General features: G+C 46.1%; 13 protein-coding genes across 13 annotated transcripts; 7 read left to right on the plus strand and 6 right to left on the minus strand.

Annotated features, from left to right (window-relative positions):
* Positions 1-233: 233 nt before the first annotated feature.
* On the plus strand, positions 234-780 carry BGW36DRAFT_356375 (Endoribonuclease L-PSP/chorismate mutase-like protein; the record flags this gene model as incomplete). The annotated part of the gene is made up of 2 exons (XM_046213765.1): positions 234-660; positions 749-780. 2 exons carry the CDS (start codon positions 234-236, stop codon positions 778-780), a joined length of 459 nt encoding a protein of 152 aa, XP_046075622.1.
* Positions 781-1,162: 382 nt separating this feature from the next.
* BGW36DRAFT_356376 (chaperonin 10-like protein) lies at positions 1,163-2,508 on the minus strand (the record flags this gene model as incomplete). Its single annotated transcript, XM_046213766.1, has 5 exons — positions 1,163-1,399; positions 1,454-2,033; positions 2,078-2,207; positions 2,281-2,440; positions 2,491-2,508. 5 exons carry the CDS (start codon positions 2,506-2,508, stop codon positions 1,163-1,165), a joined length of 1,125 nt encoding a protein of 374 aa, XP_046075623.1.
* Positions 2,509-3,092: 584 nt separating this feature from the next.
* On the plus strand, positions 3,093-4,120 carry BGW36DRAFT_394934 (uncharacterized protein; the record flags this gene model as incomplete). Its single annotated transcript, XM_046217979.1, has 3 exons — positions 3,093-3,348; positions 3,422-3,941; positions 4,006-4,120. The coding sequence occupies 3 exons, from the start codon at positions 3,093-3,095 to the stop codon at positions 4,118-4,120; spliced, it is 891 nt and encodes a 296-aa protein (XP_046075624.1).
* A 458-nt stretch (positions 4,121-4,578) lies between these two features.
* BGW36DRAFT_290056 (beta-lactamase family protein) lies at positions 4,579-6,223 on the plus strand (the record flags this gene model as incomplete). The annotated part of the gene is made up of 5 exons (XM_046210729.1): positions 4,579-5,008; positions 5,137-5,565; positions 5,635-5,712; positions 5,770-6,066; positions 6,141-6,223. The coding sequence occupies 5 exons, from the start codon at positions 4,579-4,581 to the stop codon at positions 6,221-6,223; spliced, it is 1,317 nt and encodes a 438-aa protein (XP_046075625.1).
* A 138-nt stretch (positions 6,224-6,361) lies between these two features.
* BGW36DRAFT_424532 (fungal-specific transcription factor domain-containing protein) lies at positions 6,362-8,248 on the minus strand (the record flags this gene model as incomplete). Its single annotated transcript, XM_046219977.1, has 6 exons — positions 6,362-6,409; positions 6,476-7,115; positions 7,172-7,305; positions 7,358-7,665; positions 7,715-8,173; positions 8,236-8,248. The coding sequence occupies 6 exons, from the start codon at positions 8,246-8,248 to the stop codon at positions 6,362-6,364; spliced, it is 1,602 nt and encodes a 533-aa protein (XP_046075626.1).
* Positions 8,249-8,696: 448 nt separating this feature from the next.
* On the minus strand, positions 8,697-10,525 carry BGW36DRAFT_336662 (amino acid/polyamine transporter I; the record flags this gene model as incomplete). Its single annotated transcript, XM_046212970.1, has 6 exons — positions 8,697-9,232; positions 9,282-9,466; positions 9,519-9,807; positions 9,862-10,084; positions 10,154-10,313; positions 10,368-10,525. 6 exons carry the CDS (start codon positions 10,523-10,525, stop codon positions 8,697-8,699), a joined length of 1,551 nt encoding a protein of 516 aa, XP_046075627.1.
* A 1,209-nt stretch (positions 10,526-11,734) lies between these two features.
* On the minus strand, positions 11,735-13,324 carry BGW36DRAFT_336664 (FAD dependent oxidoreductase; the record flags this gene model as incomplete). The annotated part of the gene is made up of 2 exons (XM_046212971.1): positions 11,735-13,071; positions 13,147-13,324. 2 exons carry the CDS (start codon positions 13,322-13,324, stop codon positions 11,921-11,923), a joined length of 1,329 nt encoding a protein of 442 aa, XP_046075628.1. The 3' UTR covers positions 11,735-11,920.
* A 497-nt stretch (positions 13,325-13,821) lies between these two features.
* On the minus strand, positions 13,822-14,799 carry BGW36DRAFT_424535 (uncharacterized protein; the record flags this gene model as incomplete). Its single annotated transcript, XM_046219978.1, has 4 exons — positions 13,822-14,009; positions 14,086-14,384; positions 14,440-14,676; positions 14,738-14,799. 4 exons carry the CDS (start codon positions 14,797-14,799, stop codon positions 13,822-13,824), a joined length of 786 nt encoding a protein of 261 aa, XP_046075629.1.
* Positions 14,800-15,627: 828 nt separating this feature from the next.
* BGW36DRAFT_424536 (phytanoyl-CoA dioxygenase) lies at positions 15,628-16,794 on the plus strand (the record flags this gene model as incomplete). The annotated part of the gene is made up of 4 exons (XM_046219979.1): positions 15,628-15,846; positions 15,928-16,307; positions 16,376-16,562; positions 16,627-16,794. 4 exons carry the CDS (start codon positions 15,628-15,630, stop codon positions 16,792-16,794), a joined length of 954 nt encoding a protein of 317 aa, XP_046075630.1.
* A 668-nt stretch (positions 16,795-17,462) lies between these two features.
* Positions 17,463-18,404, plus strand: BGW36DRAFT_414987 (uncharacterized protein; the record flags this gene model as incomplete). Its single annotated transcript, XM_046219305.1, has 1 exon — positions 17,463-18,404. One exon carries the CDS (start codon positions 17,463-17,465, stop codon positions 18,402-18,404), a length of 942 nt encoding a protein of 313 aa, XP_046075631.1.
* Positions 18,405-18,952: 548 nt separating this feature from the next.
* On the plus strand, positions 18,953-19,844 carry BGW36DRAFT_290882 (RNase III domain protein; the record flags this gene model as incomplete). Its single annotated transcript, XM_046210801.1, has 3 exons — positions 18,953-19,337; positions 19,395-19,633; positions 19,692-19,844. 3 exons carry the CDS (start codon positions 18,953-18,955, stop codon positions 19,842-19,844), a joined length of 777 nt encoding a protein of 258 aa, XP_046075632.1.
* A 761-nt stretch (positions 19,845-20,605) lies between these two features.
* Positions 20,606-22,530, plus strand: BGW36DRAFT_394942 (putative AP-1 adaptor complex subunit MU; the record flags this gene model as incomplete). Its single annotated transcript, XM_046217980.1, has 6 exons — positions 20,606-20,644; positions 20,749-20,877; positions 20,929-21,158; positions 21,208-21,697; positions 21,753-22,127; positions 22,450-22,530. The coding sequence occupies 6 exons, from the start codon at positions 20,606-20,608 to the stop codon at positions 22,528-22,530; spliced, it is 1,344 nt and encodes a 447-aa protein (XP_046075633.1).
* A 1,148-nt stretch (positions 22,531-23,678) lies between these two features.
* On the minus strand, positions 23,679-24,488 carry BGW36DRAFT_424540 (uncharacterized protein; the record flags this gene model as incomplete). The annotated part of the gene is made up of 2 exons (XM_046219980.1): positions 23,679-23,800; positions 23,876-24,488. The coding sequence occupies 2 exons, from the start codon at positions 24,486-24,488 to the stop codon at positions 23,679-23,681; spliced, it is 735 nt and encodes a 244-aa protein (XP_046075634.1).
* Positions 24,489-25,499: the final 1,011 nt, after the last annotated feature.

The following is a 25,499-nucleotide window of genomic DNA, read 5'->3' on the forward strand; positions in this document are numbered from 1 at the left end:
ATGGGCTGGGATGAGCGTAGCAGGCTGGATATGAAGCGCATTGAACTTCCGAATCAGGCTCAACGCACCGCAGGATATGGGCTTATCTCAGTACAGTTTAATAATACCTCGTCCTCGCCCTTAATAAGCATCCCCTTAAGTAATGTCATGGCCTCACTGAATCCTCGAAGGTCATAAAAAAAGCCTTTCCCCCACTTTCATACTTCTTCCCCAACATTCAGATAGACAGCAGCATGCCTGCATCAGAGCAATATTTTGAGCGGCCTGGCCCATCCGGCAAAGACTGCATTGCGGCTGGTTTCTCCAACGCAGTGGTAATTCCTTCAAACGCGAAAATTGCTATTACTGCTGGTCAAGCCGGCATCGATCTCAAGACGGGGAAACTGGTGGAGTCATCGGCGGAAGCCCAGATCGAAGCCTGTTTTGACTGCTGTGATGTCGCGCTGCAATCGGCCGGGGTGGTTGATGGCTTAAATTCGGCGTACAAGATTGTCAGCTTTTTGCCCGATCAGCGATATGATCCGCTGATGATGGCGATTTGGCGGCGGAGGTATCCGGGGAAGAGGCCAACGTGGATGTCAGTAGGGTCTGGGGCCTTGGGTCTTAAGGGCATGATCATAGAGTTGCAAGCTGAGGCTGTCGTTACGGAGGATTTAATGGGTTTGTCCATCTTCCTGAAGAATCTTGTTTATTTCCATCTTGCATATATATATATATATATGTGTGCTAACATGTCTCTAATGGGTAGGACCAGGAGGATTGAAAGGCGCGAATCTATGAAGCTTATCGGTAGCATGTTGCAAATACGGATCCGATGATTACAGTTTTGAAACCATAACAACGAGCAGGCTGAAATAGCATATTTTATCTCGTCTAGATTACAGATTTTGCAAATAAAATCCAAAATATATGTCATAGAAATGATGCTCTTCTTATAGGATTATAAAATTGAGACAAGAGCACCTCATTTCTGAAATCCCTACGAGTTGCCCTTCATTTATGGTAAGTCTAAGATTTTAGGGAGTCATTGATGGCTTGACAAATTATAAAAGGATACGTCTGTCCCAGAGATACGATAGAACAAATTATAGGGATTATTCCGAAGACACTTGAGAGTACGGTTATGTTTTGTATGCAATTGTACCTCCTACTTGGCGTGATACTAGTCACGAACACCTTCAATCATGACCTTAAGAGTACCCTCCTCGCGGGCCTTGACCTTCTGGAATGCCTCCTCGGACTGTTCGAACTTGTAGCGATGAGTAATGAGTTTCTTTACATCTAGTTTTCCACTAGAAACCAAGTCGACAGCGGTCGGGTGACAACCGGTTTGATAGCGAATTGATCCCTGGACTCTAATTTCACGGACGCAGACAACAGAGATGGGAAAATTAACATTCTAAGGGCATGAAATTCACTACGAGGCACAAAATGTGGATTCAGGACGACTTACCTCAGTACCCATGCCGGCTTGCACAAATGTACCCCCTTTCTTGCACAAGTGAACGCCCGTTTGGATGCAAGGCTCAGCTCCTGTTACTTCCAGCACAACATCAGGCCCCTCTCCGAGATTGAATTGGTCCTTGATCACTTGTGCCACGTGCTCGCTCCACGCCATCTGGTCCTCACCTGCTGGCTTTTTTGGCGGCATGAAAACATCATCAGGACTTCCGCCACTGAAAGAAGCAGCAAAGTCAAGCCTGGATTGGACAATATCAATGCCAATCACACGTTTGCAGCCCCAAGCCCGGCAAATTGCTTGACACAACACACCCATCGGCCCGCAGCCAAAAACAACGACAGTTTGGTTACCTCGCACGTCACCGGTACGGACCATCTGTACAGCGGAGGAGACAGGCTCGACCAGTGCAGCCTGTTCCATATCTAAGTGAGCGGGAATCGGGAAGCAGAAGTCTGCAGCGACCACAAAGTACTTGGACAGAGTACCATCATGAGGGGGTGTAGCAGCGAAAACAGTATCGGGGCAGAGATTATAACTTCCCTTTCGACAGTAATCGCAACTAAGAATGCAACTATAAGAACGTGTGAATATTGATTAAGAATAGGAACAACTTACTGTCTGCAAGGGACACCCGGCTCTATCGCAACACGATCGCCGACTTTAACGTTCTTCACAGCAGGTCCAACCTCAACAATAGTGCCGGATGATTCATGTCCAAGAATTATAGGCGATGTCAGAATGAAATCTTCAGGTAGATAACAGTCAGTCCGGCTCTACATTCTGTTTCCCCCCGCCGATATTCATGAGTAAGTCCTTACCACCAATTCTGCCGTGATCCCAATAGTGAACATCACTGCCACAAATGCCTGTCTGCTCGATTCGGACTCGCACATCCCATTCGTTGCGGAGTCTTGGAATTGGACGTTCTTCGATAATTGTATCGTGCACACCTCGTAGCACAAAGGCTAAATGTCTCTCCTAACATTGTACTTTAGTCAGGTGCATCATAAGCGTAGTCGTTGGCTTACTGTCTGAGTGGTAGACATTGTTGTAACCCCAAGAAATTTTAAGATAGAATTTATGCCCGTAAAGGATATTAAATGCAATATTTATACTTCACTCTCTAGCTTCCAATTTTAATTATTCAGTCTTCATAACATTTGAAGGTCGTCTATATCACTAGAAGTGAATGCTTTGTGTAATTAATATTTCTCCTCATTTACTCTATTGTGTCACGTCCTGCCGTTTAAGGAAGCACTGTCCACTCTTGGATTCAAATATGGAAATATATTACTCCGTATACTGTTATCAGGTAACAATCGCTACACATATTCGCCAAGAGCCCAGGCATAAGTAGTTGAACTCAATAGGAAAGTCTAATTCTGCTGGGTCATTTACCTATTCGGGAAAATGGTCCCGCCGAACGGTGGTAGGGTTAGGGTTAGGGTTGCCTCGACACCTCTTCTTTCTTAACCAGTTTTCAGCAAGACTCAACAATTTAGACTCGCGCCAAACGTACACTTGCGCCTTTCGAACTTATTGTTCAGTGCGTTAATTTACTTCAAAGGCTCGCTATACGGCATTTGTGAGCAGACTCTGTTCAGTTACCACTATTATTCATCTCTTCGACATGTCAGACGGCGGATTGGACAGCTCCTCAAATTTCACGGTGGGAAATACGCCTCCAGCTCCCGCTGATCGTGGAGTGTTTAGTCTCTTCTCACTCAAGGGCAGGACTGCCATCATTACCGGTGCTGCCAGTGGGATCGGTCTTGCTGTTGCACAAGCCTACGCGGAGGCTGGGGCAAACGTAGCCATCACATATAACAGCAACAATGCTGCTCATCAGGCTGCAATAGAGATTGAGAAGACTTTCAAAGTGAAATGTGGGCAAACTACGAACTCCCTGATTACGGTTGAAAGAGTTGGCTAACCTTGTTCAATGTCATACGAGCACAGGCAAGGCATATCAGCTGAACATAAAGTCCGAAAAAGACGTGTCGCGCGTGGTTGATCAAATCGTCAGCGAATTCAATGGCCGCCTGGACATATTCGTTGCCAACGCGGGCATTCCGTGGACGCAAGGCGCTGCTCTCAGTGGTGAAAGCTCGCACTACCTGGACGTTGTTCAAACTAATCTGAATGGTACATTCTATTCTGCAATGGCAGCGGGCAAGCACTTTCGTCGTCAGCACCTCGAGGGAACCGATCTGAACGGTAACCCTTTAGACCCTTCGTATAGTGGTAAATCTTTTATTGCGACCGCCAGCATCAGCGGCCAAATCGTCAATATCCCCCAGCTTCAGACAGCGTACAACGCTGCCAAGGCGGGTGTTACGCACATGTGCAAATCCCTGGCCATTGAGTGGGTTAAATTTGCTCGTGTTAATTCCGTCTCCCCTGGTTACATTGCAACTGAGATCTCCAACTTTATTCCGGAGGATACCAAAGCTATTTGGAGAAGCAAAATTCCAATGGGGTGAGACACCCTCAAGTGTTATTTATCTATATTGTCCTTTGGCTAATACTGTCTTTTCAAATAGTCGAGAAGCTACCCCTAAAGAGCTGCAGGGCGCTTATCTGTACTTGGCCAGTGACGCAGCCTCCTACACAACCGGATTGAATATTGTTGTTGATGGTGGATACACTATCCCTTAATTCTAGCTAAATCTGACAGATTATATAAACGCGTTCTGATAGCAAAATCTACTCTATGTCCATCTCGTAGAAAACAGAATAAAGTGAGGCTGTAGATGAATACCTGAAAATCGGACCGCGATTTCCTAATCACCTTGTGTCCTGTTCTACATCTAAAACAGCCTTTTGACTCCCATTGATAGGTTACTAATACGAAATATTGCATATGTAGGCGATGGGCCAAGCCACTTGACTCCAGTCTCTTTGCTAATCTAGTCAAACAGAACACTGGAGAGTGGCAAGACTTTCCTTATTCGGCTCTTCTTCTTATCTTGAATAGACCTAGGCCGAATTTGCTATATTATTTTACTTCTTTCTGCCTGACCCTTTCGCTTGAATTAAATTGCTTGAATTACATTTGTTATTATCCCGATCAAAGATTATATTTCATAATATTTTCATAAACGAACCCCTCAGAAATGACATTGACCACAAACAGACGCGAGAAAGCCACCCTCTCTCCCGCAACAATCTCTACACTCCGCTCCTGCCTTGACTCACAAACTTCAGGTGCGAACCCCAGTATCGCAGGGATTAGCTACTGTGCAGTCGATCGCAACGGGGACTTTGTGTTTAGCCATTGCTCTGGGACTATTGGTCTTGGTATACCACGACCCGTAACCTTGGACACGGTATATTGGCTGGCGTCGTGTACAAAGCTGATTACGGGGATTGCGTGCATGCAGCTGGCTGAGCAGGGAAAGATCCTGCTGGATGATGTAGACTTTGTGGAAGGCTTGTCGTCCGAGTTGAGAGATGTGAAGGTTTTAGTTGAGAGGGAAAACGGCTCGTTTGAGCTTGTGCCTAAAGAGAGGGGTATCACGATGCGAATGCTACTTACTCATACTTGTATGTGTGGAAACTCTTTGTCTTTCATTTCATCTTTTTCATTTGAGTTTTTTTATCCTCACTCGGTGCTGTTTCTAAGTATGATTACTCTTGACTGATGCTAATTCCTTCATTCTTTCTACCTTTAGCTGGGTTTGGATACGCATTCGATAGCGCCAAGCTCCGAAAATGGGCTGGTCCAGTAGGCCTGGACGATTTCGGATCCAAAGACGAATGTCTCTATCGACCATTACTCCATCAACCCGGGACGGCTTTCGAATACGGGGTAGGAGTCGATTGGGCTGGGGTACTCGTTGAGCGCGTCACGAACATGTCCTTGGAGCAATACTGCCAGGAATACATTTTCAAACCAATTGGAATAAAAAATATCTCGTTTTCCCCCAATTCCGACATGAAGTCGCGTTTAGCCTACATGCACCAGCGAGAATCGAGCGGCACTCTACGATTGTCAGACCATCTTTACCGCGCTCCTCTGTTGCAAGGCTCTACTGCTGAAGCAACGGAAGGGTTCTGTATGGGAGGTTGTGGATGTTTTGGTACTATTACGGAATACTGTCGTAAGCTCGTTGATCGCCTCAAAGATAGGATGTTTTGATGAAATGTGTGCTCATTTTAACTTTAAATAGAGATCATTGCAGCGATACTAAACGATGGAACAAGCCCCAAGACTCATGCGCAGATACTGAGGCCAGAAACAATAACAGGTATGCTGATGGAAAAAAAATTGGACCAACAAGTCTTGACTATTTATTGAATCACAGAAATGTTCACCGACCAGATACCCAACCTACCAAGGTACGTGAACGAGTATTCAGACAGCGCCAAGCCCTGGTTAGCAAACCCATGTGGTGGACCACCTATTCACAATAGCAATGGCAATGTTGAGGATGATAAAACAGAGGGTTGGGGTTTGACCTTCTCTCTAAGCCACACAACCTCCCCGATTGGAAGGGCGGCATCTTCCGCATCCTGGGAAGGCTTGCCAAATATTTTTTGGTTTGCAGATCGTGAGAATGGGGTTGGAGGCATTATAGCGGCCCAGATACTTCCATATGGTGGTGGGTGCTTCCTCTTATCAAATGATCTCTTTGATGGGATGTTTTGCAGCTGACATGAGTGTAAATGAGTAAAGATAGTAAAGTATTGCAGTGCTCGGCGGAAATCGAAAAACTTATTTATTCAGAGCTAAAGAAAAGGGTGGACCCGGCCCCTTGACTTTATCGGTCGACTAGACAGCGTTGCTTAATTATTAGGATTGGACATTGGTTCCTTTAGATAAGGATACATACTATAAACCGGAATCGACGGGACTGGGATGGAAAATATTGTAAGGAATGATTGGATCCTATCATCTTATATTATCAGATAGTCATGTTGATGCATTAATTCATTGTCGTATGTCTGAAGAAGATTAGAAACTCCAAATATCTACTTGAGTATTTGATAAGAGGAGGTGATTAAACTTACGAAGGACATCCAAGAAACATTAGTCTGATCATCACACTTTTGTGTTTTCTCTCGCTCCTTCCAAACTCTCTCCAGCAACTGCATTGATGCCATGTTACTCATCTCGGATCTTGCTTTAATATCCGCTATTCGTATTAGAATGTAATGCTGCGAGTACGGCAAAATGCAATCCACGCCGGCCATGAAAATGGGGAGTACCATGAGCTCTATCAATGGGCTCTCAGCTGGCACCTTAGATACAGCATTTAAGATTGCAATGACGGAGTCCTGTATTCGTGGTGTTTCGGCAGGTTCAGTAACGTCGAGGAGGCGTAGCGCACGCAGGATACAGGCGTGCCGGAATGCTTCACCGACTAATGGCCAGAGAGGGTCATCATTAGGATAAATACAGAGTGAGCTATCCCAAAGATACAGCTTTTGAATTGAGCTTTGGACGATATCCACATATTGTTGTAATCCCAGATTACCACTTGCATGCCTTTTTGCGTGCTCTAATAAGTCACCAATGAGAAGAACTAGTTCTCTAGGACAACCATTAACTGCCTCAAACTTCAAGTTGCCCAAGGATACTAGCCTTTCACGAAGGTCCTGAGTGAAGCATAATCGTTCAGGTGCCGCAAATGCACGCACAATATCCAACCTAACAGATAGGGTGAGACTCAGCCTCAAGGGATGTTTTCATAGATCTCTCCTTACCAAACCAGATTACCTAGGAAGAAGACCGTTCGCTCATGCTCATTAGTCAAGCGGTGACTCAGCATCAGCTGCGAGCAAATGGACATGGCTCCTGAAATGTGAGCACCGTGTTCCGAAATACCTGATTCGCAGATCTAAACAAATGCATTAGCCTTTCTTTAGTTCTTAGCTATAGATATTACTCACGTCGTAAAGGAGGAGTGTTTGGATGGTGGCAAACACACTATCCAACTCATCATCATCAAATCTCACTGTAAATCCTTTTCTAATAGCAGCACCTAGTGCCGTTATCGCTTGAAGTCGATAATTCACCGCTACTGACTCACAAAGATGTTGGTCACCTTTTAGCCGGCCTAGATGGCATGCTGACAGTGCAAGAACGGCATACAGTAGACCAATATGCTCGTAAGCTAGCGGTAACACATAAATTCGGTATGGATTATCATTGCTGTCAGTATACTGTGCTATCTGATGAGGGCATATCACATTATCATCTATATGCTTCAACGTCAGTTGAACTCTTCCATATTATGGAGAGCTTACAATGAGTGAGCAATGTTTCTGTTTCCGTTGAGACAAGGATTTTGTCAATCTGGGACTGATCATCGGATGTGAGACTCTGTGGCGATGGAGAAATACTCAGGCCCTGATAGGGCATATTGTCCGTAGAATCCGGAGTTGCTATGGTTGGAAGACTACCAGGAAAATCGCCTTCCTGAGTGACGTCCTCCCTTTCAGTTCTTGTCCCCTGTTTTTCGGCGGATTCCTTTTGGCTACCCCTTCGGTCTCGTAAGGGGAGGGAATTGTTCGAAGACGGATATTCCTGGTCGCCGGTCGGTGCATCTCTGTCCTTCCACTTGCCTCGACTGGCCAGACCACAGAAGCGAAACTTGTCGGGATATCCCCCACATTGCAATCCCTTGGTGATACAACGTCTGCAAATGGGTCGGCCGCGATCGCATCGTCGGGATTTAGCACGACACGTTGCACAGGCAGGTCCTGCTATGGGAGAGGTTAGAGATCTCGATAATGTACGGTAGGTATGCTCAGTCACACACACGCACCACTAGGTGGCATCTCTCTTGCATACAATTCAGCATGTAAAGATTTACATCTTCGTCTGCGGGAGGCAAGCTGTGACTGGCTTTGGGAGATGACTAGTTACCGCTGAGAGTGATAGATAAGCTGGAGTCTATCTTTCCCGTTAATATGTGCGGAGAAAGCAAGTAGATAAGGCCAATTAATAACTTTCCCGGTTGTTGGCTACTAGATACTTATGCAGTGGCTTAGCACCAGACTTGGAAATAGAGTTTATAAACCAACCTATCATTGATAACAATTTGTCAGAATGGCACCCTGAGATGGCACCTTGGAATTATTGTAGTTGAGATAGAGATATAGATACATAAATACATCACTTGATATTTCTGTGCTACATGCGACTCCATAGCCAATGTGCCTACTTATGAATATATGTTATCGATATTCAACACACGGATGCCTTCCTTCACCTCCAGATGTCTGATCATGTTGCATTGCTTACGCTAAGTAATTCCCAATCAATAGCTGGCCCCTCGAATTGTTTTCCAATCACAAACCAGAAAACAATAATGGCCATAAACAGTCCGACAATGATGGGTGCTGTGTAATTCATAGAACCGACAGTAGTAGGCAACGAAGGCGGGAAACACACAAGAACACACATGATAATTATCCAAAGAGGAGCAAAGATGTTGCAGACATATCCGATTCTTCCGAGCTTCAACACGCGGTTTGGAAGTGTTTTAGAACGTCCACGAAAAGCCACTATTGCCTGAGGAATTGCATAACTGATATTCAAAAATAAGATCGCCGAGGTAATGATCGAGTTGAAAGCAGATGTGCTTGCAAGATAGATCAGACCATAAATTGATGCAAAAACGCAGGAAGCCAGTGTTGTTCGCACCGGAAAGCCTAATCCTGGGTGTATGTGGGAGAAAAACTTAGAATAGGGCATTCCATTATCACGTGCGAAAGCCCATGCAAGTCTCCCTGATGCGATCCATTGAGGAGGAAGATTGGCTGTTTATATCAGATACGAACTTTGTGTGGATTGGTTTGCTAGACTTACATGCGTAGATAACGATCAACAAGATAGTCAGCCCAATTGTTATAGATTTACTCTGAGAAACCTGATAGAGTAGCTCCACTGCTGGCCACCGTGCATTCATGACATCAGTCATATTGCTCATGGAAAACATGAACACCAAGATGATCGGGAACGCCGTTACAAGACCAATAACCATGGTCATATTCCTAAGCTTTTGTCAGTTTGTTTTGGACTCTTTTTCACTTAAATGTGGTTTACATGATGCGTGGCAATGCTGCGCCTGGTCGATGCATTTCCTCAGCAATATGAATAGCTCCATCAGTTCCCGTAAAAGCATACATAGAATTGATAATCCCGAGAACCCATGCAGCTCCTGGGTTCCAACCACTAGTGCCTTGGACGGGCTTTGTGATGTAGTCGCCGCTACTGGAATGGTCTCTGGTGGCGAGGATTGTAATAAACCAGGTCAGGAAGCCAATGATAGTCAACGAAAGCGCTCCAGTGCTTATCTTGGGCAGCCATTTGGGACATGCAAAGAGTGGAATGACTAATTTATAAATATACGTTTAGTCGAATTTGGAGAGAAAAGAAGCGTACATACCTGTGATGATCAACACCGCAAGATATACGAGGTACGTCTGCCATTGTGTCGGGCTAAATTGCGGGTGCAAAAAACTGGCCAGACCGAGGATCGAGTTGGCTACAAGAGACAGACCTGAACAGGTTCCAAACCACCAGCCCAATATGGACATCCAGCCGGTAACAAAAGCACCGAATCGCTTGGATTTAGAGGGTGCAACAATGTAGACGAAATGGTACTGGCCCTAAGATAGCGATTTATTAGCTCCCACTTAATAAACCGATGAGTTTACAAGGAGAAGTTTATCACTTACTCCAGAGGATGGAAAGGCAGATGCCAGCTCAGAAAGGCCGAGGGTGATGATCCATTGGACAAAACAAGCGATCAAGACAGACCATACAGCAAGCGGTGGCCCTCCATACAGTAAATTCTGTCCGAAATTACTCAGAACACCGACCCATGAGTTAGTTATACTGTTGGCAACAGTTAGTCATAGTAGTCTCATCGTATCCTTATAAATACCATACTCAAATGCAAACCCAATGGATGACAAGAGTGAGAAGGATCTCTTGAGGACCGCCTCATGTCCTTGAGCGCGCAGAACCGCCTCGTCTAAAGTATTGTACTCTGTCACCTTACCCTGGACATCGCTTTCACTCTTTTGATCGCTGATAGTTTGGCTCATCGGCTGCTTATGTTTGTCAGACTGGCCGACTTCTCCGGATTTTGATTGGTCCATATACAGCAAGAGAATATGTGAATAGTGAAAAACTTGAGTGTAGCCGTTTCAATCCTCTGTAAAATTGATTGAATTACCATGGTAATAGTGGAACCTTATATCTGCGAAATGCAACTATTATGGAACCGCATGTTTTAGTTTGTTATCAATGATGGAGGAGTAGAGTGATTTTAGGTTTATTGAGGAATGATAACGGTGTAGGCTATACCTATTCAGGGTTTCCTGGAGTGCCGTGTACTACTCCATCTGGGGGGTAGATACGTAATCTTAATCCTTGATAGTAAGGATTATATTGAGGTGCCCCGCTGATATGCGCAGCGAGTATTATTCAACCATCTGTTGATTAATTGGATTTAGTTCACTTTGTCGTCTCAACAATGAAGCAACTAATACTCCAGACAATGCATCTTCTCAGTGTACGTCACCCCACATGTCTCCCTTGAGTACAACATATGTAGGCGTTTAGTAACCAATTGCTTGATCAAGGATTATAGAAGGATAGGTTTAATTACAAGAAAACCTTGACTCAAAAATGATCGGAAAACGAGAATGGTTCAACGAAATCTTGTCCGTACGACGCAACCGAAATTCAAATTCATGTAAGACAAATCCTTGTATACCAGCCAGAATGGATATATCTAGTCTATAGATAGGTTTGCTCCTACTTCACATAAGGCCTCCTAAGAGATAGAAAATGAATAAAACATGTTTCACTCTGTTGTACTATTGTATTTCGGGTCCATGGTGATTTCGATTCGTCGAATTACCCTAGTTGGGTTCCCAGCGACAAAGGAAAGGAGTATTAACTACTGCTTTAGGTAATTATGCCAGCAGTCTAGCTCGGCCTAGATATTATTCTAGCATGGGAAATTACTTCCCAGTTAGCTTATTGCTCTCTTGGGGGACACATTTACCCCAGATAGACATTGAAATTACCGTATCATTGCGGATGGAAATAAGGCTAAATCGAAATCCAAATATCGGAGCTGAGCAAACTGAAACTGAAGCAAGTATTCCCATAGTTGGATAGATGATGTGACGAGTCAACCTGAGTGGCTGGAAGATGTATACAGATAGAGGCTGTTTACGTGATCTCCCTGGATCCGGTGAAGTTCAGGATATTGAGATTAACACAATTCTAGCACAAAACACTGTCTATAAAGAAAGCCGGAAACTGTTCATCTGGAGTCTCGTAACATTAATATCAAATCAAATCACTTGTCTGTTATTGAAAAATATTGTAAAACCAACATCCCATATTGAACGTGCGTTATGTGATATTAACTTTGTAACCAATCAAATAACAAGGTGCAACAAGTTGTAACAACTCTCAAATCCATATTATAATTTTGAGGATTTTGCCATGTCAGAGTCGTCACAGCCTTGGACCCATCCTTCGGTGATAGTTTCCTTCAAATCAAGGACTTTGTTGCCGGCTCCGGAACGACCTAGAAGGTCGTTGCCCCAGAATTCCTGTCCAGTATCAGGCCTCCAACGCCAAGATTTAGCGATCCTTGAGTCGAGATTACCCTCTAGAAGGTCCGATACAAAGCCTCCAATAGACGGAAGGTGCGTGAAGCCGTGGCCGGAGTCGCCAGCAGCCAAGATTAAAGAAGGGTGCCTAGGGTGTGCTGTAATCAGAAATGCGCGGTTTGGCGTATCTGCACACCACATTGTTGCAGTGTGGCTAAACGGTCTGTCGGCAAGTTGGGGAGCTGTTTCTCGTAAGAATTCTCGAATACGGCGAGCAGACGAAGCCGGAATCTGATTTCGTGGGACGGGAATCGAGCGTGGAAGCGCATCATCTTGGAGAACCCAATTACAGTAGCCTGGGTGTTCGTCACAAATTTTGAGCTCAAGTTTATCCTCATCAGGCTCAATGAAAAACCCTTTCTCGCTATGGAATATGACGGGAATGTTTTTATAGAGCCTCGCCTCATCTGGTGACATTCGAATATGTGCGACTGTCCAAGCAGTCGGCCGTAGTTGATTCTCGAAATCTACGAGCGAAGGCGCTTGAGCACCTGCAGCAATGATCACTCGATCTGCAAAGTGCTCGAGACCATCAGCGGTTTTGACGCCGTGGACATCTCCGTCGTTTGCGTAAATCAGCTCCTTCACCTGTCCCCGGGCATTTCCACAGACAAAAGTGGCGCCCAAACGAGCCGCTTCGCGAGCTGCTGCCACCATTGCTTTGCGGGCGTGTACCCAACCGACTTCTGACCTCTGGTGCCATCCTTTCCAGCCGGCAAAGTCTCCAGTCAATACTCCGGGTGGCATGCTCTTCCGGAATCCCTCCGGTGTGGACAATTCAAAGAAATTTCCAGCATGGTGCCTGATCTCACGGTCTTGCACATTTTGGATTGCTTGTGGAGAGGACGCCGCGAGAATATATCCAACATTATGGAAGTAGGGGGTGAATATTGGATCTTTATTCCATCCCTGTGTAGCCGCAGCCAACAGAATCTCAGCTACAACTGCCTCATCATCACCTTCAGCAAAAGATCCTAGGGAGCATGTTAGCTGTTTCTTTAGTTTTATATGGTGTATGGTAGGCATTATTGTACCGGCTTCGAGAACCTTGTTGATATCATTGCCTGCAGAAATGGCCGAGGGTACTGGGAAAGGGTCGAAGACAGTGACGTTCTTATAGGCGCGGCGAGTGAGGTGGAGAGCCGTTGAGCATCCCCAAGTTCCCCCACCAACAATAATGATTCGCGAATTTTTAGACAAGGTTGAACGCATTGTAAATAGCTATATTATGTGAGTAGTGGTAGAGTGGGTGATCACACACACATATATATATATATACATTAAATGATCTGGTTAGGAACGAGGATATAGTGGATACCTCAAGTGCTGCTATTAGTGAAGTTATGTGGACTGAGCAAACATGTTTTTGTTGGAAGAGTTGCGACTTTAGCCTAATTGGGAACTATTAATCTGACCATATATGTACACCGAGAATATCAATGATGGCAATTCCCACGGATTTGCCTTTTTAGTTCTTTTTATTGGCCAGCTCGCAACTACTATCTTCACCAATAACTTGATAACTTTTCCAGTATCTGATAAAGGCAAGTTACGATATTAAATCTCTAAAGTTAATATAGACAAGATTTAATAACTTCCATACAATCACGCTCAAATAGGCTTTACTACAAACATATCATTACTTCTAACGAATGGCAGTCTAGCTCATTCGCAGAATGAGAGAGTAGTTGTCGAACAAAATAGATAACTCAATAGAGACACAAGCCACCACTAGCAGACAAAACCGAGCCTGTAGTCCACCTAGCGTCTTCTGAACAAAGAAATGCTACCAGAGGCGCGACATCATCGACCTCGCCAACCCGAGCAGCGGCTGGTGTCGACTCAATCAACGGCTGCATTTCTTGCAGGAACTTTTCATCACTCTGGAACCATTGATCTATAGGCAAATTGTGGGTGTGGTTAGCACAACTGCTAAAAAATGGAAGGTGGAATATGGTCGATTTTGAACCTACCAGTAGCTATTGGGCCGGGATTAATGCAGTTGATAGTGACGCCATATTCCTGACCAAGCTCCTTGGCCCAGACACGAGCGAAGGATTCATTGGCTGCCTTGGTAGCCGCGTATACAGTTTGCTGCGGCACACCCATGCGCGCGCCAGCAGAAGAGACGAAAACAATCCTACCGCCTCTTGCTAGATGAGGTAGAAAGGCCTGCGTGAGGAAGAGTGGTCCGCGGACGTTACAATCAAAGTGAATATTATAAAAATGCAGGGTGGTATTTTTCAAGTCTGCATCTAATCCTTGTGCGGCGCTGGATTTAGCTTAGCATAACTTCCAAGGGTCAGAAGAAAGTCGGGGTATAGTACTTGTGAACCAAAATATCAATCTTCCTGTTGGAAGACAAGGACAGAGTCGCCTCCACTAGCTTCGGAATGTCTTCCATCTTGCTTACATCCGCTTGACAGATAGCTGCCCTGGAGCCAGCCTGTTCGATCTCGGCGGCAACTTTGGCTGCTCTCTCCTTGCTTCCATCCGACACGTAGTTGACTACGACATTCGCACCTCGCTTTCCGAGCAGGAGGGCTATTCCGGATCCAATGCCTCTACAGACATGAGCTTGGTCAGTATCAAAGCACAGAATATTACACAGTATCAATAACTTACCTGGACGAGCCAGTGACCAATGCAGTTTTTCCAGACAGGTCAACGCCTTTGAAGTCAGGCATGTTGAAATCAGTAATATCCGATCAGGTTGAAGGAGTGCGATGGCAAACAATCTGCGCGTTGGAGAGAAATAATAAATAAAAAAGGACGAAATGTGCATATGACTCGAATAGACTGGATAGATTCTACCGTGAATGCAAGCTTGGTGGTACCAAGCAGATCTGCTGTACGAACAACCAATGAGAAAGAGGTATAAAATGTATTTCTCTGCGTTGGGTTATTATCACAATACAGCAACTCTAGACAATTCCACCGGATGGCGCATAAGCACTCTGCTCAAACTTTAGCCCGAAAGGGTAATTGGGGCCGCCGTAGGGCTAGAATGCCATAGGATAAAAACTCCGCACACCAGGGAACCAATTGAATTGTCTGTAAATGTTATGGTTGTATGTATTTCCCTATCTAAAGTAATAGCATCTTTGGATAATACGTTTCTCTCACTCTAACTATACTTAGCTCTTCCTACAGTTCTCCCACTGTGTCATCCGAACACAGAAGATACTGAAATTCGAACCACCCCCCCACCCCTTTCATTGTTAGTTTCGGTACCAAATATTGTTAGAATAAAAGACTGCTAAGTTTCCGAAAATAGCTGTTTGCGGCATTCATTGCGTAACAATTAGGGCAAAGGTTTTCTTTGTCTACGAATAGAAACCAATATAGACCGTTTTACGTTACATGTAGCAATGACATAATATTTGAACTAAAGTAATAGAAGTTGGAGGTAAGGTATATAAGGGCAAGAGGCATCAACTATGTTACTAGATTGACAACTATGCCACTTTATTTACCCTTGTCCTAGGCTAACAGCACCAATCCTAGCATTAAGCATGCATACCAACGGAAAAGCCCACGGTATTCCTGAATTTCCACCCGGTGTCCAGCGTCTACCTGCAACGGCACCTCCGGAATACTTCATCGCTCTGCTCAAACGAGATGGGGGTGTTATCGCCGAAAACTTTGCACCGGTGGAAGTAATGGACAAGTGCAACGCCGAAATCAAACCGAAACTTGACGCCGAACAACGCTGGAATGGAAGCTTTTTCCCGGTAGGTTTCTACTCTTGAAGATATATATATATATCTCTCTATATATGTAAAGTGATATGTTCGATTGTTGAGTCGTCACAGAAAGAAACCAGAAAATGCACCTCCCTTATTGCCAACAGCCCAACCTATACCCGAGAACTACTCATGAACCCTCTCTACCAAACCATCTGCGACCATTTCCTGACTACTCGGAATTCCTTCTGGTGGGGTGACACCTGGAAGGAATCCGTTTCGAAGCCGCAGGCGCACACGGGGGCCGCCATGTATATCGGGCCTGGAGCAAAAGCTCAACCACTGCATCGCGATGACTATCTCCATCACAACGTTCACACTGAAGTTCCAGCTCCATGGAACGACGAACGGGACATGAACCGTGAAAGTGCAGTTGGTCTGTTTGTGGCTGGCACAAAAACTACCAAGGCCAATGGCGCAACTCGTTTTATTCCGGGCTCGCATCTCTGGTAGCTTACCTTAGATCAAAAAGATAGGATCTTTCTTTCAAAGGAGCATACTGATTTGCTATATGTAGGGGTAATTACGAACGCAAAAATCCTCCTCCAGAAAACCAGACGGTCTATGCCGAACTGGAAAAGGGAGACGCCTTCTTTATGTTCGCCTCTTGCTTCCACGGTGGTTCTCAAAACATAACTACGGATGAACACAGGCTAGTTTATAGCACATTCGTCACGCGTGGGTGGTTGAGGCAAGAAGATAATGTAATTACCTTCTTAACCCTAACCTCCGTTCATCTGAAGAATGCTAATACCAGGTTACTACCAGATGTATCTGGCTATTCCACGTGATATACTTATGCAATATGACCGCAAGGTCCAGCAATTTATCGGCTATTCTTGCTCTGACCCAGGGTGTGGTCTTGTGGATGACCTCGATCCCATTTATAAACTCTATCCTGAGGAACTCAAAACTGCGGTCCCTGTAGACTACTGACTGGAGGGTACCGTTGTATCTGCTATCTAAAATGTGGGCTAAATTGTTGGTACACAGAAGTATTTGGCCGTCTTTATGTGTAAATTGCAGGGATTCATACGTCAACACAATATCTAACACAATGATGAAACTTATTACTGAACACGTAATGTAGTCTGATTCGAAATTACCGAGTAGTATGATAGTCAAGTTACTTGTTGGTCGATCCCATATAGAGATCGAACTTAAATGAATTTTCCTTGATACAATGTACAAATTGTTACTACATCCCGCTCTGATCCAGCTTATCTGAAGTGAAGCACCCGAGTAAGCACATGATTGAATTGGAAGCCTGTCCAATTGGAGAAAGTTACGGGGCTGAGCTGTATTCCCGAAACAGATTAACACATGCAAACCGGCGCTTTCCAAGTTTCGTGGGGAACTTGCTTTCTTGTGATACTCCAGTGTCAAAGAGCACTTAATCTCACCCAAAATTAGCTAGACTGTGTAAGAGGAGAAAGTGATTAAATGCTATTTAGCCGGGTAGAAACTAGACAGTATTATTAACATTTGAAGCCTCCATGTGATAAACTAGATCAAGTTATCCTCTCCACGACTACTTTGATCATACTCATATACCACTAAATCAAGCATTTCGTCGAGCAAACACTCTTTCCATTTCCATTACAATGGGAGAGATTCCCCGATCAGCCTCCCAACCAAATGACCGAGATGCGCTCATTTTCCGTCAGATTCCCAGGATGACCTTATCCTCCGCAGAAAACCCTCTCAATGCACCACTGCCGCCAGATTCCACTCTGACTAGCCCAAGCACTCGAGCCCTGTCACGCTTTGCCGTGGAAGGCAATGCGGTCATCACGGGTGGTGCTGGGGCTCTAGGTATGGCCACCGCACGTAGCCTTCTCGAGCATGGGCTCTCGTCACTTGCCCTGTTAGACCTATCCACGACTCTGGAATCATCAGCTCCAGACATTGCGCGGCTTCGCACCGACTTTGCAGCAAACTCGTCATGCGAGATTCATACTTTTTCTGTCGATGTGACCAGTCCTATACTAGTAAATGAAACCATCGAAAAGGCCGCCACGGTAATGGGGGGCATCGATATACTCCTCTGCCTCGCCGGAATCGTTGGCTGCGAAGAGTCAACCGCAGTCACAGCAGACGCGTTTATGAAGGTGATTGATGTGAATTTGAAAGGATCCTTCGTGTGTGCGCAGGCGGTAGCGAAGCATATGATTGAACGCAAGAAAGGGGGCAGTATCGTGTTCACGGGGTCAATATCAGCCCATCTAACCAACTTTCCTCAACCGCAAGTTGCGTACAACGCCAGCAAGGCGGCAGTGGTGCACATGGCGCGCAATCTAGCTGTTGAGTGGGCGGTTTATGGAATTCGGGTGAACAGCGTCAGCCCGGGGTATATGGATACTGTGCTGAATGCTGGAGAGAATCTGAAAGAATTGAGAGAGATTTGGGCTTCGAATTGTCCCATGGGCCGGATGGGGGATGTGGAAGAAATCACTGGAGCTTTTGTATTGTTGGCTAGTAAACGGGCTGGGAGATACATGACTGGTGCTGATATTGTGGTAGATGGCGGTGCTGTTTGCTTGTAATTGTAAAGTACGCGCATAGATGTGATTTGTCATTTCAATATTATTAGGGGGTCGGCGTCAACTATAAAATACAAGAGGAAAAATATGTTATTACATGTACAGAGGGCTGTTTCAACACTTTGTTGATAAATAATAAGGAATATTCTGTAGTCAGTACTCATCAAGACAGATAAAACTCTAAATCGTGTCAAGTTTAGCTGTAGCCTGTATCCATTGTTTTGTGCTTTTATCAAACCTATTATTATGGGTTCCTAGGAACATCTATGATATTAGGGATTTGACACAGACACTCTTTTTATATCTTCAACAACCAATTTATATTTAATATCAAGTTAGATTAATCATTTATATATGAATTGCCATATTTTATTTATATTTATTACATAATGTTGAATTCTTTGACAGAGAAATCTTAATTATTCTATACTCATATATGGTCTCTGAGTAATCCCGAAGCGGACTAGCGCAAGGCTGAAATCCTGCATCTCCTCCAAATACGATTGCGATCATCAACATTCAACAATACTGACTACCACTGTGGCTGCACCATGGCATCCAATATTCCCTGCCGGTCATTGCGAGCGCTGGCCTCTCCAGCAAGATCCTCCACACGGATCGCCAGCGTTTCCACCACGCGACGAAGCCTGTCCAGCACGCCGCATCGCCGCGAAGAGAACCAAGCCGATCAAGCAGAAAAGCCGCGCTGGATGTACACTCCCCCTGGCACAAAGGCCCCCTTCAGTCTTCATTTACACAGCAAACGCCCCAATTACCCTGTGAACGAGGACCAAGAAGTACTGGACAAGTTTTATATTTCTCTGTTGGGGAGCGGAGGTGACAAGGTTCTGTCGGACAAGCTCAAATGGCTGGCGGTCACGCACAAGAGCTTTGATCAGGGCCGACGAGGCTTTAACGATCGTTTGGGAATGCTTGGTAAGGATTGCATGGGCATAACTCATATATTTTGTTGTGGACTAATGGTGAGGACAGGTAAACGGATAGTGCACCTGCAGGCATCGTTGAGTCTGGTGCAAAACCCAGGAAACTACAAGCACCCCATCCCGCCGCTGGACCGTTCAGAGACACGGCAGCCCTTTGAGCACCCGGCCCTGGAAGGCCTCGACAATCTTTCCTATAATTCTCGGGGCTGGGTGACGCACAAGCGGCAAATGGTGCAATTGGCCCAAGATTACAAGTTGCTCACAGTCCTGAGATGGCAACCAAAAAATGTACTTTTGCTTTCCCCCAATTCTAATCTTTATCTAGACTAACCAATTTTTCTGCCAGCCTCGTGACCTAGTTGTTTCCGGCGTCGAAATCGTCCTCGCCCATACCCTGTATGCCATTGTTGGAGCCATCGCAGTCGAGCGAGGCGGTGTCGAGGCGAACAAGTTTGTGCAAGAACGAATCTTAGCGCCGCAGGGGCTGTCGAGTTCTTGAGTCGATATTTAGAGCAGCATTTAATGGCGTTCTTTCTTGTCCAGGTTCAGATTACGATTCTGGGCTGTTTACCTTAGCTTCTCTTTCATGTACTTTACTAGGACTGCATGTACCATTGAGATTAGATGTATTATATATAGTCAACGGTCGATCTCCATTGCAAAGACACATTCAATAATAAATTACAAATTATACTAGAAATTGGAAAATGTATGATTCCTCTGACACCGCCTGTGCAACGGTGAAACTGTCGAAACAGTGATACACAGCCAGCTCTTATGGAATCGCTGGAAAAAGATCCTACGTCTGCGCGCCTCATGATCGCAAGATTCAACAAGGGAGGAGAAACTGTAAGCTACAGCCAGCAAAATGCCAGTGTGACCACAATGTTGCCTTGCACTGTCTAATAGAGGGCGTTGGATAGAAAAGAGAATCAGAAAGGGACTGCAAAAACAAGCGAATTTTTGTAGCGGGCGAGCTGGGCGCGCTAAGCCATATTAGGATGGGGCTGCGGGTCGGGCCAAACGGACATGTGGAGGGTCGACTTGTCTCTATCTTCCTCTATTCCTTCCTCTGCTGATTCTCTACTGGCACCGCTACTGATAGCTGTCAGGCAAGCTGCGTGCTCCTGTGTATTCTCCGTGTTCTCTTGTGTGTGGTGCTAGGAACCTCGCTATGCGTTTCTGAACCCTCCCGCACTGTGCATCATCATATTATACTCCGCCGACGATAAGGAGAGCAGCCCGCGCGCTGTCCCAACCATGGCGTCGGCGATTTTCTTCCTGGATTTGAAGGGCAAGGTATGAATACAAAATCATTGGTGTTCCAGGTTTCAGTGCAGGGACCGGGGGATGGGGTGTATCTTCGTTCGGATATTGAATCGTGCTGATGTGTGCTCTCGCAGACCCTTCTTGCCCGCAACTACCGTGGCGATATTCCCATGTCGGCCGTCGAGAAGTTTCCTATTTTACTCAGTGAAGCCGAAGAAGAGAGCTCGGCTGTGCCGCCTTGCTTTTCGCATGAAGGCATCAACGTGTGTTTCCCCGCTTGGTTCTTCAAATCTAGCTGACCCATTGCGCGGTAGTATCTCTATATCCGTCACAGCAACCTGTACCTGCTGGCGTTAACAAAACGGAACACCAATGCGGCCGAGATTCTACTGTTCCTGCACAAGATCGTCGAGGTGTTTACCGAGTATTTCAAGGAATTGGAGGAGGAGAGTATCCGGGACAACTTTGTCGTCATTTACGAGCTGCTGGATGAGATGATGGACTTTGGGTATCCGCAGACTACTGAGAGCAAGATTCTACAAGAGTCAGTCTTACAGACGCAAATTGTATCTTAAAGCTAACAGGATCGACAGGTACATCACGCAAGAGTCACACAAGCTGGAGGTACAGGCGCGACCACCAATTGCAGTCACAAACGCCGTGTCATGGAGAAGTGAAGGTATCCGGTACCGAAAGAACGAAGTGTTCTTGGATGTGGTAGAGTCACTAAACCTTCTGGTCTCGGCCAATGGAAATGTGCTGCGTTCGGAGATTCTGGGAGCCATCAAAATGAAGTGCTATCTCAGCGGTATGCCAGAACTCCGTCTGGGACTGAACGATAAAGTCATGTTCGAAACGACCGGCCGAGCAACTCGCGGCAAAGCGGTTGAGATGGAAGACGTCAAATTCCACCAATGCGTCCGCCTGTCGCGATTCGAAAACGATCGAACCATCAGTTTTATTCCGCCGGACGGAGAGTTTGAGCTGATGAGTTATCGTCTCAATACGCAAGTGAAGCCTTTGATCTGGGTAGAATGCTTGGTGGAATCACACTCGGGATCGAGAATCGAGTACATGCTCAAGGCAAGTTCTTATCATTGGCGGGATGGGAGGATGACTAACATACTTGATTATCTAGGCAAAAGCCCAGTTTAAACGCCGAAGTACTGCCAACAATGTGGAGATCTTGGTGCCAGTCCCGGAAGATGCGGATTCACCTCGTTTCCGAACAAACATTGGATCGGTGCATTATGCGCCAGAAAAGTCGGCTATCATTTGGAAGATCAAGCAGTTTGGCGGCGGGAAAGAGTTCCTCATGCGTGCCGAGCTTGGGCTGCCCTCCGTTAAGGGCGATGACGAGCACGGTGGAGGCATGACTGGTGGTTTCGGAGGCAGCATGGGTGGTGCGGGCCAGGGAGGGAAGGGGAAGCGACCGATCAACGTCAAATTCGAGATACCGTATTTCACGACGAGTGGGATTCAGGTGCGCTATCTAAAGATCATTGAGCCCAAGGTGAGTCCATTCATTCCTTCGTTTCCAATCTCGTCGCCCTGCATATCACTAGCCACCATCCCATATTTTCCTTGCTCTCGGGCCACTGGTATCCTTCATATTGCTTTTTCCGTTCTCGCGGGCCGCTTGAGTGCATTAGCGGAGACTCGAGCACAATAGATAGTATAGGCCACTTTGCTTGCATTAGGGGCGTGGATGGTTGCATTTATACCCAACGATAGGCGTATCACGACCCTTCCTGCTTTCCCCTCACTCATCCCTCCTCATCCTATCCTCATCCATCTCGATCTTGACGGTGTTGAAGCTAATCGGAGTTTGTCAGCTACAATACCCATCTTTACCTTGGGTTCGATACATTACACAGTCAGGCGACATTGCCGTTCGATTACCAGATGTCCAATAAAACGTACCTTCGAGGTCGGTGCGAGATTAAGAGAGGATGATGAGATTTAATGTCTGATGTTAAGCCCAGAATATCCGATCTTACTTTATCCTCTATCCATCGTAGACTCAGAACTGAACTGTATATGCTTGACAGGGCCGTCAATATTTGACATTCAGATGTTCAGAGTTGATGATGAATAATTATTACATTGTATACGTCTCTCAGACCCAATCCATCACCCACTCCATCATCCCATTTATCATAAAAACAACCACAAAGCCCATCCCCGCCCCAGTGCCAACATAATCAAGATTGAACACCAGATGTAAACGAATAGGAAAGAAAGGAATATACCTCCTCCTCCCCTCCTACATATACCAAGCGCAGATGCCAACCCACAGACCACACGTGCAGCCAAACCCCGTGCCATTCTTTCTCAGTGCTAATGCTTTACTGCATGTAAATTATATTATATCATTCCATCATGTAACCCTTTTTTTTTTCTAGCTTGCACAGATTCACCAGCTGACTGGAAGTGAAGGGCCAGCTAACCAGCCAGTCTACATGTGGCTAGAGAAGAGGGATTGGAGATTAGTATTAGAAGAGCCTCAGTGCGATCGTTTCGGGGTCAAAGCTGCCGCCCACATGCACCGATCTGGGCAGGCAGGGCAGGCGGGCAGATGACCTACATCACTGGCGTGCTGGCGTCTGCTCTGTCTAATATATGTAGGTACTGGCGGGTTGTAAATATATGTATGTATCTCCACGCTTCGATGTTCTCGTCTCGCGACCTACATGCATCTGTACATATATATATAACTAGGGATAGTTCTGTGAGTACATATGTAGATTATGCTGTTTGTGTGCTTATTGGTTTGGCCATGTATTATTAATCAATGTATACATGCACTGATGTTTCGCTGGAAGTGACAAGTCCTGCTGGTCATTCTGCGGACGAGATGGTAGTCTGTATGATGCTATTTAATGCGAGCGAGTGGACATTAAAGAGGGCAATAAAGAAAGTCGGAAAGAAGAAGAAGAAGAAGAAGAAGAAAAATAATAATAATAATAATAATAATACTATCACGAAACAAACATGAAGATATAAACTCCTTTGTGAGAATGCTCAACACCAGATATGACCATAACCATGATGATGGGCAGGGTTAGTATCTGCCATAAAGCAAGGGGCCGCAATACCCCTCTTCATAATCCTCCAACTCAACACCACGGATTGGAGCTACTTTGACCACATATCCCACCATACGCGAGAGGCTAGGGTCGTCCTCTAACCACACTATTAGCAATCACGACACCAGTTGACACTCAGGGGGGAGGGAACATGTATCAAATTTGGACATACTAAGCGGACCTCCATAATTCCGATTCCAATACGGAAGCCGAAAACTATCGCGTATGGTAGCAACAATCGACCGACTCTCCGGCTCACTCGTAAAGGCCGCGAGACCGAGCAAAATCAGCAATTTGCCCGCAACATTCGCATACTCCTGCCGACCTGGTCCGTCGTAGTTGCGCGGCAGAAGCTGCGGAATTCCGCCGCGGGCATGCATGGTGAAGTGATCGGCGGGGTCGAATTGGAGGAGAGAGAGAGGTTGGCCATGCCGCAAGACGTGCCGGAATCCAAGCCGTCGCCAGGCTTCGGCCTCGTAGCCACGGAATATGGCTTCGAAGCGGCGTGTTGTGCAGTCGGCTTGTGCGAGGAGGAAGTACTGCCGTTCGTAGTCGAAAAAGATCGAGCAGCTGGTCACGCCGGCTGGGTCGCCGGGGACGGAGTCGAGCGTTTGCACTGCTGACGTGCTCCAGTGGCACCAGCCTGTGCTGTTGCTGTCGTCGCACCGGAAGTTGCCCCTGTTGTCGGGGGGCAGCCAGTGGCCCAGAGGATCAACGCGGTCTGCGCCTACGATTCTCACGGGCGTGATTTTGAAGTAGAACTCTAGACCGGCGAGTGGCTCCATGGTGACTGTATTCTGATCGTTCACGAGAAAAGCGGTAGAGGATTGAAAAGAATTGGTATAGACCTTGTGATCTCGAACCTAGTCAAACTCGGTACGTACTGTATAGAACACCACCAGTACTCAACCAAGAGTCGTCGCCATATATCCCCCAAACGCGCCATGAGGCTCAAGTCGTCAGCAGACAGGCCAGCACACCGCAAACGATAGTCGCACGTCTGAATGAGTGCGTATGCGGAACAAGCCGTCTTTTCACATGTTCTTTGACTGGTTGGTAGTTCAACAGAATGCCTGCCCAACGCGATCTAGTCGGAGTTGCCAAACAGAGCCAGAAAAAGCAGGTGAGAAGGGCAGACCGCCAGCCAACTAAAAGTTCTAAAAGCTCCTTGGGTTAGTTCCTTGGGCTGCTGTCGATTCATATCTGCAGGCTGCTGTCCTCTCCGGCCATTAAGCGCGGCCGTTTCATGTGTCAGGCGGCGCATATATGTAAGTATATCGGCATCCGGCAGACTCGTCAGGGCCATGGGAGGGGTGTCATTGGCTCCGTGATAACGGTGACGGTGACGGCGGTGCTTGGGCACAGCACCTGGCGGACTTGTTGCACTGATTTATGTCTGGCAAACCTCTATCGGCGTCTCGTGTTTCGTATGTCGTGTTTGAATGAGTGAGATCGGCCGTCCATTCGGAAGTGCAGAACGCTCACGACCTGATCATGACAGTAGAGTATAAAGTCGGTGTGCAATGTAGACGGCATGTCATAGTAGGAGTGACGAGATGTGACGAGATACCCATTGCCATTGGCGTCGTCGCACTTCGATGGCACTAGGGATATAATGAGAGATGGTAGTGGGAATGCCGTAGTTTTCCCATCAATATATTGGACAGAATGCACTTCTCCTCGTACACGCCACGGAACAGAATTCAGGGAATGTGCTCGAATCAAACCCTCAGGTGATGCCCGCAAATGACTGGTGGATGGCGTTAGACAAGGCTGAGTTTGGCTCTTCCTCTTCC

The sequence above is a fragment of the Talaromyces proteolyticus genome, assembly GCF_021365285.1.
Source record: "Talaromyces proteolyticus strain PMI_201 chromosome Unknown BGW36scaffold_3, whole genome shotgun sequence".
In the NCBI taxonomy this organism is placed as follows: Eukaryota; Fungi; Ascomycota; class Eurotiomycetes; order Eurotiales; family Trichocomaceae; genus Talaromyces; species Talaromyces proteolyticus.